This window comes from Copadichromis virginalis, linkage group LG7 (assembly GCF_057382275.1).
Source record: "Copadichromis virginalis isolate Kocher_CV1m ecotype Utaka linkage group LG7, C_Virginalis_male_GT1.1, whole genome shotgun sequence".
NCBI classification, from domain to species: Eukaryota; Metazoa; Chordata; class Actinopteri; order Cichliformes; family Cichlidae; genus Copadichromis; species Copadichromis virginalis.
The window spans coordinates 14,801,462-14,816,865 of NC_140624.1; the positions used below are offsets into that span (position 1 = coordinate 14,801,462).

Sequence of the window (15,404 nt, forward strand, 5' to 3'; positions counted from 1 at the left end):
AGGGGCAACCCTGCTATTCATTTATTTACTTTTTGTTGTTTTTGTTTTGTTTTTTAATTTTTTGTTACCTCCCCCAAAATGCTTCTATACCTAATTAACCCGTTTAACTCCTAACTCCCATTTTTTTCTCCAAATAGTTTAATGTTGTATGTCTAAAAAGTTTACAATTATTGCACATTTGAAATTGCTTCTTCTTCTTTTTCTTTTTTCTTTTTTTCAAAAATATTATATCAAAACACACGCTCCATAAAAACATGCAGACCATCAACGGGTAAACAAAATGCAGGACTCTTGGATATCAGACATGTCGAAAGCATTGTTGTGTCAAGCTTAAAGTGATGTTGACGCCAATTGTAATCATTATTGTGCTGGTAGTGCTCCAGTAAGAGCAGAAAGTTTCCATCTCTAAGGCCATTTTTATTTTATATGCCCTCCTGATCGCCAAACGACCATAATGCCAGCGATAACGAATTTCTGCACATTCAGTGTCGTAAAATAATGACTCACTTAATTGCGCACTGTTGCAAAATAGGACAATTTATACTACTTTAGATCAGATAGTTTTTTTAGTGCCACACCACCAGCTTGAAAGGAGAAGCACAGAAGCAAAAAAAAAAAACAAAAAAACAGGCAATACGTTCTGTGAACAATAATTTGCATCTCCTAAAAATGTTGCTGCAGACAAATGGCTACAGTACACGCAGAGGTACTACAGTCAGTATGTTTTTAAATTTTAACTGCTTGAAAAGTTGCAAATATTTTTACTTTACTGCAAATACCGAGGCTGTCAAGCATGCTTTGATGTGTTATCAGGTTCTTGGTAATATAGCTGCAAATTCTGATGCATGGGCTGCCATTCCCTCCCTCACCAGCAGATTGTGCTCCTTTAGTCAAACCGCTTGCTTGTCATTTGACTCAGTGAATCAACAGTATGCAGGCTTATCATTAGTGTTGTGTTGCTTCTGTTCTTAAGAAATATATAAAATATTGCAATGAAATCCAAACCAAATATCTGAATCATCTTTCAGTCTACAATTAAGATGTGCACAGGTGTGTAATTAATACAACGACATGCAATCTAAAGGAGCAAGCAAGTTAACTGAGAAAGCCCTGGACTAAAAACTAAACTGCACAGGCCCAATGGAGCCAGATTAGTAGTATTAGTACAGTAAGAAAGAACTTGACAGTTTGATGTGATGTCAGTAAGATGCAAATGATGTAAACCATTATATGCACAATGGTTTCCTGCTTTTGTCATGGAGTTTGAAGACCTCACTAGGTAAGTAAGACATTATGTGTCTGAAGAAAAAAAAAATGATGCAGAATTATTAATAGAAGTAGCTCGAAAGGTTGGCTTTAGAAGCAGCTATTGTAGAAAAGAAAGCTCAAGTAAGAATATTGATGGAGAATGAGGCAAGTTACTATGGCTCAAAAATATTTGTTCTGTGAATTTCAATTATAGGAAGAATTAAAGGAAAAAGAACAGAGATGTCATCCCACAGCCAAGATTACATAAATGTTAATAAATTCACAGGATTTAAGGTCAAGACACAGACAAAAACAGTCATGGTATTCTAGAAAAGTATGATCAATAGAAACAGGCTTAGCTGCCTGTTAGAGATGTTTCAGTTTTCATGGGGGAGCCACTACAGATCCTTTATGGGAGCTTTTGAAAAAACCATTGAGCAGAGTACTGAAAATGCAACTGCAGGAGAAACATAATCCCTTATTTGCAATTAAGAATACATGACACTAAACAGAGCATTCAAGGAAACACAGTGACTGTTTCAGAAGCATTATGGAGATCAGGTAACAATTATTAGCACTTATACTGATTAAGCCCTGAAAAACTCAGAAGATGGTGTGTTTATTCTGACTTGTTGTTGTAACACAATAGAAGACGTGAAATTTAAAGAGGGAACGCATAACCATAGAAACATGACAATAGTGCCATACAAAAGGAGGAAAACGTACCACAAACAGCATTAGAAAATCAAAGAACACAGACAGTGCAGAGCAAGTTTGGCTGACTGTGCTGTCTTTGTGGTGAAGACTCTCCTAGGCTGCGTGGAGTACAGACCTGTGCAAAATGAAAGCATAAATTCTACAGATAAGACATCTCATTACCGAGACAACCCAATCTCAATGTGGAAACAAAACAGCTGCTGGTAAATCGGTAGGCCTACAAAACACAGTCATTGTCATGACGAGGAAGCAATGTCTCAGGAAGACAGGTAGTTTATGCTGTCAGTATGTTGATCGTGTTACATTTCTACTGCTGAGAAATGTAACACTAAAAATTCCAGACTGAGTAAAGAGCTGCCAGTTTGACAAGAGAACTGATTAAAAGAAATCTTTCTTAAACACCGCAAAGCTGTTATGTGGAGCCAGTTTGAAGAAAAAATAAATAAATGTGTTAAAGTTCCTTAAGCACAGCTTAACCATAACATTTGATATATCCCACCCCATGCTGTGCAACACCTGAATAAAAACAAAAACCGTTTTTTGTTAGAGTGCACAGCATCATTTCAGGATGAGTCACTGAATGCTATTGGTATTGATGACAGGGACCTGTGCTCACCAATACACTCACTGTTGTCTCGGTGAGGTTTGGAAAGAGGCTTTAGCACACTCGATTATTGTTTTATCAGTTGAGAGTTTGGGAAGAAGCTTCCAACTTGATTTAATTTGAATTTTGTTAATTTTTTATTCTTCATTTCTAATTCTTGCAAGACAAAATTAAGATGTAAAAAAAGATGAATTCATATTCTATGTTGCCGAAAGTATTTGCTTGTCTGTTAACATGATGTTGACCCACTCTTTACAAATGTAATAGCTTCATCTCTACTGGGAAGGTTTATGATTGTGTGTATGGAAATTTTTGACCTCTCTTCCATAAGTGCATTTGTGAGGTCAGACACTGATGTTGGACAGGAAGGCCTGGCTTACATTCTCTTCGCTAATTCATCCCAAAGGTGTTCTATCTATAGGCCAGGACTCTGTGCAGGCCACTCAAGTTGTTCCAGACCAAAGTCACTTATCAATGTCTTTATGGACCTTGCTTTGTGTAGAGGTGCAGAGTCATCTTTAAATAATAAGGGGGCAACTCCAAACTGTTCTCACAAAGTCGGGAGCATGAAATTGTTCAAAATGTCTCGGTATGCTGAAGGATTAGGAGTTCCTTTAACTGGAAATAAGGGACTGATCACAGCCCTACACCATAATCACCCCTCCACTAAACTTTACATTTGTCACAATGAAGTCAGACAAGTACCGTTCTCCTGGCAACCGCCAACGCAGACTCATCCATCAGACTGCCAGATGGAGACGTGTGATGTCCGTTGCTCTAGAGTCCACTGGCGGTGTGCTTTTCACCACTGCGTCAGCTCTCTGTGCACTGAGCTATTCTGAAGGCCACATGAAGTCTGGAGGTCTGTGGTGACTGACTCTGCAGAAAGTTGGCGACCTCGTCACATTGTGCGCCTCAGCATCCACTGACATTGTTCTGTCTTTTAACTTGGTCTACCACTTCATGTCTTTGTTGCTGTTGTTCTCAATCACTTCCACTTGTTTATAATACTACAAACAGTTTACTGTAGAAGCAAGGAAATTTTACTATTTAAATTGTTGGCGTCATGCCTAGATGCTTGATTTTATACATCTGTAGGCATGGAAGTGATCAGAATACCTGAATTCAGTGGCCATTTGCAGCAAGGCAACAGAGCCACATTAGGCACAAGAGGGTAGAGTTTTTGAAGTGTTTCACATAATATAACTTGATAATTCGAAAGTAGACATCTTTGAAATGAATTGCATCTCCTTTCATCTGCATCATGCTCAAGTTACTGTGCTCACAGCTCATTAGTGGCTTGCCACAGTTCACTAAGTTGACAGATGCTCTACAACATTCAACTCCATTTGTATCTTGGGTGATTCAGCCCACCCAAAATGCTGCAGGGTGGAAGAACAGTAAAAGAAAATCATATGGTTGGGTCTGCTCTATGGGATTTGAACTCTTTTTGGGAAGTATTTGTTCAGAAACTAGTTTATTTGGTGACAGCAAACCCAGCTGGCAGGAGAGTTCATGTTTTTCAGTTTTTCTTCAGGTTTGCGTAATTTGTGAGTTCATGTCACTTTGACTTGAGTTGTAATCTTATCTGCTTTGAACAGCTGAGGCATGTTATCAAGATGTACTATAATGGATTCAGAGAAGTGTAGAGCATTACTATCTAACATACGAGCTAATGAGAAGGGTAAAGGTTTCTTTATCAATGCTTGGGGATGTGTTTCTTAATCAGATGCCTCCAGTGTGGTAATCAGATGAGATTTGTTTCCATCATCTTTCTATGCTGCAGCTGTAGACACTGAGTATTGAGTACCAGATCATCAGTGACATAGTAGCTCACCTGGCTCACGATACAGTACAGGTTACTGTACTGTGTGAAGTACAGAAACCTTTTCTTGTCATTGGTTGGTTGGATCCTTGAGAAGTGAAGAAATGAATGAAAGCGTTTGAGTTCAGAACTATTTTAAGCTGTAACCATGGCTATAAAAACCAGGAAAACATGTGAAGATGTCAGCAAGTCATAGCATTGATCATATTACTGTTATTAGCGTCATGGCGACAGGGAGATCCCAAACATGCCTTTATAATGAGGGAGTCAACCAGTAGGACCACTCCCTTCCTGTTCATGACCAATAAGATGATCATTATCACCATAAAACTAAATACAAGTTGTAGGTGATATATTTCAAGATATTTCATCATTTGAAAAATATGTCGTTTCCGTATCATTTTGTGCATGCAAAATTCCTCACACATGTAGCCTGCTAGCATTTAGCACAAAGCTATGCTGCATCTATGTATGCTATTACGCTTTTAAAGATATTCTACAAATGCAGAATTAAAATTGAAATGAAAATGCTAATCAGATCAGTTCTTATTAGGGAAACGAGCAGTAATGTGTCCCAGCTAAACCTAAAATCTTAACAGCAAAGAAAAGAAGTTGCATGAAATATTCCAGTATCCCAATATCCCAGTGAGCCATGTATATGTACAGTATGTGTCTGCAATTTTTGACAATATTCAAAGATTAATAACACTAAACAATGTGAAACAAGCAGTGACTCCTGAGTCAGGCAAAGCAGATCTTTGAGTGACAGATCACTAATGCAGTGTGGTGATCTTTCACTATGTTTATTCCCTTGTTATAACATGCCCTATATAAACAAGAACAGAAAACTTTAGAGAGTTTTTAGTTTGATTTATTGGTCTCAGTGAAATTATTCATGTGGTATTGCAGTGTAATGGTTTCTCTATAGAAAGAGCACAGCATGTTACAAAGCAGTTACATTCATTTAAAGTAGTTTCACAAACGATAACAAACAGTTTACAAAGGTTTTGTAGTTTATATAAATGATTGTGTCTAATCATTCAGATAGTTTTCTTTTACATCTGGTGATGCTAATGCTAATAATAAGTCACAGGTAGGTTTTAGAGCTGTGTTATCATCACATTGCTGCTGATCAAGATACTGTTAAGGCAACTTAGGAAAACCCCATCATCTATAAACCAAACAAAGACTTTGTTACAACAATAAGAGGGATCTTTCCCACGGCATTGACTCAAACAGATACAGTCGATTTTTATTGAAAAAGAGAAAAACACTTTTTTTACACCAGTGGAGGAAAATACAGTCTTTCATTTATGGAGATATGCATCGAGCCAGAGGTCCCCTGAGGTTTTCAGTGACCTGAATGAGGAAGTCAGAACAAAAAATAGCCAGCCCATCAGTGTGTGTGTCAGGTAAGCAGTCCTTCCATAAAAGAAGACTGAGTCATATACTGTATTTACAGCCATTTTCATGCTCTGTTATCATTGTACTTACGTGACAATATCAGCGAAGCCTCGCCACAAAGTTTTTTCTTGGTACGGAATCCCGTGTTTTTCGCAGAGCTCACGGACCTGTGGGGCCACCAGGTGGTAGTTGTGCCGCGGCATCATTGGAAACAAGCTTGCAAAAGAAAAGAAACGGAAGCTGATTTTTTTTGTAATTGTTGCATTGTGGCATATTTTGTTACATAAAATCATTGTAACATATAAGTGTGCAAACAGTGAGTGTAGTTCTGCAAGAAAAAAAATTCTGTTTGAAAAAATGGGCGATAGCTGACTATGGATGGGTGTAAAATCCGAATAGTGTTCACCACTGGTTAAGTGGTGTAGCTTGAGTTTAATGTGTGCCTGTGACCATGCCTGATGAATTACATCTCTCAGTCTTCTGACTATTCTTTAAAACTCTTTTTTTATAATAGAGACTTTATATCTTTAAATGCAGAATTAATGTTGTTAAATTATTATCAGTACTTCAGTTTACACAGTCGTGCTCTAGTTTTTGACAGGTTTCAAATTTCACTTACTGGTGCTCGATTTGAAAGTTGAGGTGTCCACTGAACCAGTCGTTGAAGAAGGACTGCTCAATATTACAGGTGGATTGTAACTGAATGACAGAATGAGTCAAAAGAGTGCAAATGAGTTAATAAGGTCCTAGTAAAGGGAAGGTGTAAACAGATGTTTGTGATCTGGGATGTTCATGAGTATTGGGTAAATGCAGAAAATATTTAAAGTGTCCAAAACTTTTATACAACCTTGTAAAAGTGATACAGGTACCTGCATGGTCAGCCAGTCCTTGTGCTTTTCATGATCGATGTCCATCGGTATGTGATTCATCTGAGTCACCCACACAAACCAGTGACTCTCCAAAAACCTGTAACATTAAAAACAATATCATATTGAGGTGATACATAACGTGGCCAAAGGGTACGAAAAATGGAATCACTTTCTATTGCAGTGTACTTTATTAGGTATACAGCGGTCAAATATGTTAAGTTTAATGTTTGCTAATAAAGTCAGGCTTTTCCACACACATTCCAGCAATATAGAGCAAAATATGGTGCATCTCAGCTCAAGGACAATATATTTTGAAAGGAATGGACAATATAAGGCATCAAAGTCTGTTAACTGGTAACAATTCATTTGTTAATGAGTGCAATGTTTTCTTATTTTAAATAGTTACCTGACTATGCTTATGAGCACCAATGAGCCAACTAGGCCATACAGGGGTATATAAGAGGAGAAGAAGCGAAGGTAGAATGAGATGAACCAAGCCAGATCCTTCACAAGACAAGAAAGTTTATATGATTTATGTAATTTCTTTTTTAATTATGACAATCATGATTAATTATAATCTTATTTTTACATATGCTCTATTCTGTGCCATTTTTTTTTTGCTGTAATGTTTCTCTTAAATACTGTAATATCAAATACAAAATTCAATCTGACACATCAAATGGAAAATGCCTATATGCAATCTAATATACTACACCCAGTCAGTATATTATTATATACACCTACCACCAAGTCACGCCGGGATACCATGGTCTGCATTACATGAATGTTGAAGAAAACTGGAATGATCAGCGGTGGTCCCACTATATTTAAATATATATATATATAAATATATAAAAAAGGTGCAACGTTAAAAAGTTGTAGTTATTATTCTTTTTAAATGACTCTTAAAAAACATACCAAGAAAGAAGTACTTGTGTTGACGATTGTAAGGCATGTGTTTGATCTTCTTTATCCCGTACTGTAACACAGAGGTAAACAGTGGATGATGACGAGTTGGACCGTGCGAGTGCTTAAAAACATAAGAAATACTATCTTCGTGCTACTTGCTTCCACTGGTTGAGTTCGGCCAAGTACGAAGAGGTGCAACGTGTTGATATCCGGGTCCTTAATGAAGATGTTGGGTTTAGCGTGATGCCTGAAATGTCGGTGATTCCACCAGTTGGAAGAAGCTCCCTGAAAAAAGAAAAAAAAAACCTTTAAGTATCTGTGTTTCATTTCAATGGAGAGAGGATTATAACTAAGAGAGGTTACCTTTAAATGACCAATGACAAACTTGTGGGCGAGGTGATTCCAGCTGGACTTTTTGAAGACAGACAGGTGACCGAAGTCATGCTGCAGCCATCCAGCCTGTGCCTGGAGAAGAAGCAGAAAAACAAATGTTTTGGGTGAAAGACTTCTCTTTAAATGGACCTGATTTCCAACACCATGTATTTGTATGCATGACTAACTGTTTGTCTTTTATCAGTCCTGTGTTTCTGCATCTCAGTTCATACTTTTATTTATTTATTTTATTTATTTATTTAAAATCACAATTATTTATGCTCCCTTTAATATGAATGGTTAGCTTTTGTAAACAGAAGATTTGCACAGTCTGTGGGAGGGGCTTCTGTCCTCACAGCCAGAGCAGTGTCAGTGATGAACATATTAGGAATACCTTCCATCACTGGCATTGTAAAGGGGCAAGAACAGAAACTGAAACTGTGCATTGAGAGCAGTCTGAAGGTTTTTGGCTCACTTTTACACATTTATTATTATTGATATCCATTATTTAAAACTTTGTCTCTGTTTAATGTAACCATGCACTTGGTGTATGCATATATTTCAAAACATAAGGAAAGCATAATAAGGCCCATTTAAAATTTATGTCTGAATCACCTGAGCGGTTGCGAGAAACACAGAGCACACAAGTGTTTGTATCCAGCCTGTGCCCCACATCCAGACGGTCAGCCATCCGAGGGCTTCTAGCAGCAGGATGTGACTGAGGTGGAGGAAGAAAAACAAAGGCTGAGCTCGAAACAGACCCCTTTTCTCCACCCGAGCTCGTAATGCTTCAAAATCCTGCACGATGGCTGCCTGGGAGCAGAGAAAAACAAACAAACAACTCTGTAAAACTGAAACTGTAATATATTGATGTGATACTTCTGAAATCAAGAATTTTGGATTTGAGCTATTTTAGGTTTTCATACAGTGAAACAAGACATTAAGGTGGCTAAAAAAACCCCACCTAGAATCTCAGATGTTCCCAACACTCAGCACTTCATAACTAACATAAGAGATCAGTGAATTATCAAACTTACGTCTGTCTCTCATTTATTACACTAGATCACTCACATGTTGTCAATAAAAAAAAGGGACTTTGATTAAAGGCTCACATTTTTGTCTCGGTCCTGGCTCGGCTCAGTCGTTGCCAACTCTCCGATCAGCAGTGGCTTCAGAAACTTTTGCACAAACTTAGGATCAGGATGAAAAGCAGTGAATGCTTCCTAAAAACAAACACAACAAAAAATTGTAATTTACTAAAAAGTTAGGTAGCAGTGGAAATAGTTATCAGATTGTAAAAAAATAAATCATGCATTCACTTCAGCTAAATTCTAACATGTAAAAATGCTAAAAGTAAAATGATGTTCCCTGTAAGTTTCAGTTGCCTGTGAAACCATGACATTACATTGTTTATCATAATTCAGCTGCCTGAAAGCAGCGTTTCAGTGCTGTAGCTGGTTCTGCTACACCTACTCATGTTCTTTCATCCATATTATCGAGCTTTCTGCTATTTTTATTCTGGAACAGTTATTTAGGTATACTAAAACCTCAGAGGGGAAATCTCTTTCTGTTAGAGCTGCAAGGAACTTAGAGACATGTTAGGAGTTGTGGGAAACCCAGGTGTCGTTCACAGACTGGCATAAACTTTACTTTTGATTGGAATGGCAACACAAATCTTAAACAAATATAAATGAATTAACGCTTATGATGATAGTTTCATGTGATCTCTTTCAAAATAAAATCATATGAACATAAATGCACAGGCCTGTATATTTTCATTGTATTTTGAAGGAAACATGACATACCGTGGCATCCTCTCCAGCATAGTAGCTGATGACTTGAAACCCTCCCGGATGCCTTTTGGCCCACTGAGTGATGTTGTAAACCTTTCGATCGATGACCAGCCATTGATCATTCCTGCTGCAGTGGCTCTGCACCTCCTCCCAGGTGTAAACACCTTTAGCTTTCCCGCTGTCCGGCTCTCCCGGCACCGTCTGCTGGCTTCCACCTCCCATCCTTACCGCTGCTTCTGGTCTGAATGCACCTGAGCTCTAACGGGTCACAAAGTTGCACACCTGTTTTCACACAAAAAATGCACAAAATTTCCATGTAACTACATACAGGCAACGTAAACCATTAAATTTAATGGAATCTGGGCAAAAAATTGCTTGGTATGCGTTCAGTACCAACTCTGTTCCTTAATCATTGGTTATTTGAATAAATAAACCTTTGATTTTAGAAGTTTCAGCTGCATCTTACTCACAATCATTGCTTCATGTTTACTGAAGGTGAAGAAACCTTTTTTCAGTGTGAGTGTAAAAAATGGCTTTCAAATGGTTTGAAATGTGCAGAGAGAAAAACTCGTACGGCAGATTTTTCTATGCTGTTTGAGCTGGTTGTGGTCCAGATCTAAAACAAAGAGAAGTGCAACATCACCCACTACTATGGGGAAACTAGTGAAGCTAGGAAACCACCAAATGGAGCTAAATCAGGTCGGTTTTCACCTACTAACTTTATCGACATTAAAGATCAATCTAACAGACGCACACCCACAAATACTTAAAAACAGGAAAAACATCGACGCACACAAGTACGTTTTCCACACGAATGCGTGGACTGGGAGAAGTCTGATCGTCGTTAACGTGTAGAAACCAAGACAAAACCGACAAACCGCCATCGAAAAGCATTTAATGACTAAATAATAGCGGGAGATAGCGGGTGGTTAGCTATGCACGTCACAGCATGTAGATAATTAATATTTACTTACAGCATCCAGATTTTAACCAGCGTCCCTCAGGCACACTAATAAGAGATCGATTCTGAGGGTTCGGGTCCTTTTTATATAACAAGCATCCACAAACCCATCCCCATGCTTACCTTGTAGGCTCATTGTCACATCCACGCACTCATTCGGTACAAACTCCGAGCAGAATCATTCGAGGCGTCTGGGCCAATCGGCGCACAGCATTCTCTCGTCTGGCGGCGAGAGTACCATAGGTCATAAACCATCTGAACAGCGCAAAGTCGTGTGATCGCAGAGACCGCAAACAGTCCCCTGGAGGACTTTAACTGTGGACTCATGAGTCCGATTGGTTGTAGATGTGGAGCTGCTTCTGATTTATGTAGCGGACTAAATACACAGCTACACAGCAGGTCTTTAAGGGGTCCTCTCAACCCTGCTCCCTTTTTGTTGTTACTTTCCATCCTCCCTAAATGCTTTACATGGAAACTGGGCTGTAGTTTGCTTCGAAGAGTCTGATTCAGGTGTGTCAAACATAAGGTCCGGGGACCATAATCGAAAGACTCCAATCTAGTCCACTGGATAGCTTTGAAGGACAACTACATTTTTAAATACATTTCAACTCCCCCCCCCCCCCCCCCCCTATATACTACTATATAATTTTTTTTTCAGTGATCCACTGTAAGTATAAATATTAATAATATCAATTAAAAAACTTTGTAAGACTGTGCTTTAATCCAGCTTTCTATTTTATGATAACGGGACAGTCAGGGCAATGAGCTACTAGAACTTTTTCTGTAATTTGACACATTTCTTACAATTTAAACCCAAAGAGTTCTTTATTAGCTAAACCGCTGTTTCTTTATCATGTAGAAAAACTGAGACATTCTGTTAAAATTGCACTTTTTCCCTTATATTAAGATATTTTAGTGATTCAAGTTGTAATTCAGTTTCTTTTCACTGACAGATGACAGCACTTTTACTGGTCTGGCCCACTTAAGATCGATGTAGGCTGTATGTGACTCACAATTTAACATCCCTGGTCTCTCAGATTGTCATAATAATTGTGCTGGCAGTGTTTGTATGAGAGCAGAAAGTTTCCATGTTTAAGGCTATCTTTATTTAGTGTGACCCTTTGACACTGAAAAACAAAATGTCAGTGATAACAGTTTCCTTGTTAAATAATCACTGGAGGGGGTGCTGCAAAATAAGACAACAACTTGTACTACTAGCCTAATTCCCTCAAAGTTGGGATGCTATGTAAAATGCAAATAAAATAGAACATAATTATTTGCAAATCTCATAAACCCATATTGTATTCACAGAAATGACAAATAAAACAGGGACAAAAATGAAGTTTTTGTTAAAACTTTCATATGCTTTTTCAAAGCATGCCATTTCTAAACACATCAGTTTTCTTTAGAAAGAAATACAATAACAGAATTATTTCCGAAAAAACAAAAAATGATTAGGGTCAATTTAAATGTATAATTAACCTTTTTATTGAGCCATGGCACCGTGGCGCTGTGCAGTGATGTCCTTTAACTTTCTAATGCTCATAGTGTGTAAAATCTAGTTAAAACTGAAAGTTACCTGCCAGTTTACACACAGTATAAAAACTTTAGCAAGAGTTTGAGCTGTCACTTGAGAAAGATCATGCCAAAAACAAAGAAATTACTTAAGTCATTTCTTTATGATAGACTTGGATATCAATACACCTACCTCCTGGAGAGTGTTGTTCACTTGCTTGGCTATTGTGAAGGGCTAGAAATGATTCTGTGATCATCCATCATCCACCACTGTTGTCTTCTGTGGATGTCCAGGTCTTTTTGTATTGCTGAGTTCACCAGTGCTTTCTGTCTTTCTCAGGATATAGCAAACAGATTTTGCCACTCCTAATATTTTAGCAATTTCTCAGAAGGGTTTTTTTCTGTCTTCACAGCTTAAGGATGGCTTGTTTCACCTGCATGAAGAGCTCCTTTGACTGCATGTTATCTGTTCACAGTAAAGAAAATCTTCCAAATGCAAGCACCATACCTCAGATCAACTCCAGGCCTTTTATTTGCTTAATTGACAATGACATAACAAAGGAATTGCCCAGACCTGCCCATGAAATAGACTTTGAGTCCAAATACTTTTGGTCCCTTTAAAAAGAGATTGGCACATGTTAAGGAGCTGAAACTCCTAAACCCTTCATTCAATTTAAATGTGGATACCTACAAAGTAAGCACTACAGTAAACACAAAAATGGTTGCCTGATGTCATTCTGTTTTTAGACTTGAACTGTTTGCATCATCAAATCACACATATTTTCCTTTACTGTAAATAAGCACAATGATGCTGTATCAGCTGCAATTTTCTCCTTCACCAGCAGATAGTGCAAATATGCTCCTTTAATGAAATTGCTTCCTTGTTCTCTTTTAACCTCAAGTTGCAAAAGCATGAAGGCCTCTCATTGCAGTCCTGTTTTGCTTCTTGTGTTTTCCAGAAACATTTATGAAATATATATAAATATTAAATACTTAATAATTATTGATTTTCCATTAGACCACCATGAAAAAATGATCATTAATAACTGTTTAGAGTTACTTTTCCTTTACCCTGTCCCTGTGTTTGTTATGTGTGTGTTCGTCCATGGTAGTGAAGTCATGCAGTGCTTCATCTGCATTCAACACTTTCACCTCAACAGTCACATCTATTCACTGCCTGAGGTCTCAGTCTTTTATGTCCCCTGCTTACAGTTCACTGTGTCATTTCAGGGTCATTTTAATGCTATATAGAAATTTGCTAATCAGCTCTTTTGGTCCTCAGCATATCAGACAGGATTATCCTCAAGCAGCACGCCGCCTGTCTCCCTGTTTGTCCGCTTCCGCTGCCATAGCTTATCAAGCTGACAGAAGCCCTGCACATCTGACCCCAGCATCTTTTACAGACTTTTCCTCAGTATCACAACCAACAGCATAGACTGTCAATCAGAAAACCTGCATGCTGTTATTACGTTTTTTGATGAATTTGGGCTAAAGGTTAACTTTCATTTTGGTCCCTCAAATGAAAGGTGGGGGTATTTTCCTCAGAAAAGAGTGAGAGACTTTTTACTTTGGCATCACTACACTTTTCATCCCATCAGTTACATTATCTCATATCTGAATATTTCTTTGGAGATTTACATTCAAATGACACATAAGATTCATTCAAAGCAACATTTGGGTCAGAATAGGTTGCAACCCATCAACAGATATGTAAGTGTAAAGAAGAAATATTAGAACCTAAAGATGTCTCTAAAAACCTTTGCTGCCAAGTATTGAGTCTGTTTTTCAAAAACAAAACAAAAAGGTAAGTAATTTGGGATGAAATGCTCAGTAAAGTATCAATAGTAAGATAGAAAGTATCATGTTCTTGTTGATAGTAGCATGTGATCATTATTGCATTATGTGAATGCTGTAATCTCCTCAGTACAAATTCAGTATAGTCAGTATAAACAGCATTGCAAATTTTAAGCTACGCGAGATGAAGTTATATGGTCAGATTCATTAAAAATACAGTGTCGGATTGGTTCATCTTGAACCTTCATTATTTTAGGATGTTTTTCTTTCAGTGTTTCTTTCAGATTAAAGTATAATGTTAAGGTTGAACTGAATTCTGAATTAGTTTAATACAGAAAAACAAATGGCTGAAAACGCTACAATAGTCTCAGTAATATCCTGTAATACTGTGGGGTAAACTATGAGAAACAGAGAATAGTTCTGTACTGGACAAAGTTAGTCTTTTCTGGAACTGTTGTTGCCCTTTTAGTTAAAACTGCTCTGGGCTCACCCAAATGTTGGAGCTATTTTGAGCGGCGGTGTAGGAATATTTTTCAGTCGTGTCACATTCATTTCAATCTGAGCTGCACTTTAGTCCACTGTATCTGTGTCACGTAGAGAAAAATTAAAACCCTGTAAAGCTTTGAGTTGTTTATTGGCATTTGCTGAGACTTTTCCTGCACTAAATTATTCCACCGATCGTTTTGCTAAATAAAAAAAAGGCATCTGAATAATTAACAAAACAAAACTGAAATATGAAGTGCGGAAAATCTTTAATCAGGAGGGTTTTTTGTTTGGTTGTTTTCTTTTTTCTGGAATTCAGAGTATTGATCACTGAAACATTTTCAGAAGCAATCTGAAAATGTAGTGTAACAAAGTGAAATCAAAGGTTGACTGTAGGGTGATTAGCCCTCACAGCAATAAGGTTCAAATCCAGTCTGGGACGTTTCTGAGTGTGCGTGGGTTCTGTCCGGGCAATCCAGCTTTGTCCCACAGTCCAAAAACAAGCATGTTAGATTAATTGATGATTCTGGATTAACCCCTGGAATTTCTCTCTGACTTTTGATTCATGGTTGGACAACATCAGGCAACAGGAAGTGTGACAACATCACTTAAACCAAAAAGGCTTAATGATCTGTAAGACTGGATCCAAAGGGTGGCTACAGGCAACCTACTGGCCATCAGAGGACGGTGCACATATTTACAGAACTGAAGCAAATGGATGGATGGAATTTTTACATAAAACATTTGACAATTAAACTATATGAGCCATAATGTGAAGCAACAACAGTAAAAGAGAATTATTTTAGCAATCGTTGCAGAGTTGTTTGTTCACTTTAGGTTTGCATATAAAACCATACTATATGAGAATCTCATATTGTACTTGGGAGTCCTATTGCATAAGAATGTGAGT

At 37.8% G+C, this 15,404-nt stretch overlaps 1 protein-coding gene across 2 annotated transcripts; it reads right to left on the reverse strand.

Moving 5' to 3' along the window:
• Positions 1 to 5,634: 5,634 nt before the first annotated feature.
• On the reverse strand, positions 5,635 to 10,983 carry LOC146704687 (acyl-CoA Delta-4 desaturase-like). 2 transcript variants are annotated; one of them, XM_085461985.1, is made up of 13 exons: positions 10,826 to 10,983; positions 9,754 to 10,023; positions 9,061 to 9,171; positions 8,564 to 8,761; positions 7,940 to 8,041; positions 7,736 to 7,861; positions 7,586 to 7,646; positions 7,412 to 7,488; positions 7,074 to 7,171; positions 6,668 to 6,764; positions 6,418 to 6,497; positions 5,889 to 6,014; positions 5,635 to 5,753 (listed from the first exon to the last, which is right to left on the reverse strand). In XM_085461985.1, exons 2-13 carry the CDS (start codon positions 9,961 to 9,963, stop codon positions 5,702 to 5,704), a joined length of 1,338 nt encoding a protein of 445 aa, XP_085318111.1. In that variant the 5' UTR covers positions 9,964 to 10,023; positions 10,826 to 10,983; the 3' UTR covers positions 5,635 to 5,701. The 2 variants fall into 2 exon arrangements, with proteins under 2 accessions (XP_085318111.1, XP_085318112.1); XM_085461986.1 differs by lacking the exon at positions 10,826 to 10,983 and adding an exon at positions 10,716 to 10,819.
• Positions 10,984 to 15,404: the final 4,421 nt, after the last annotated feature.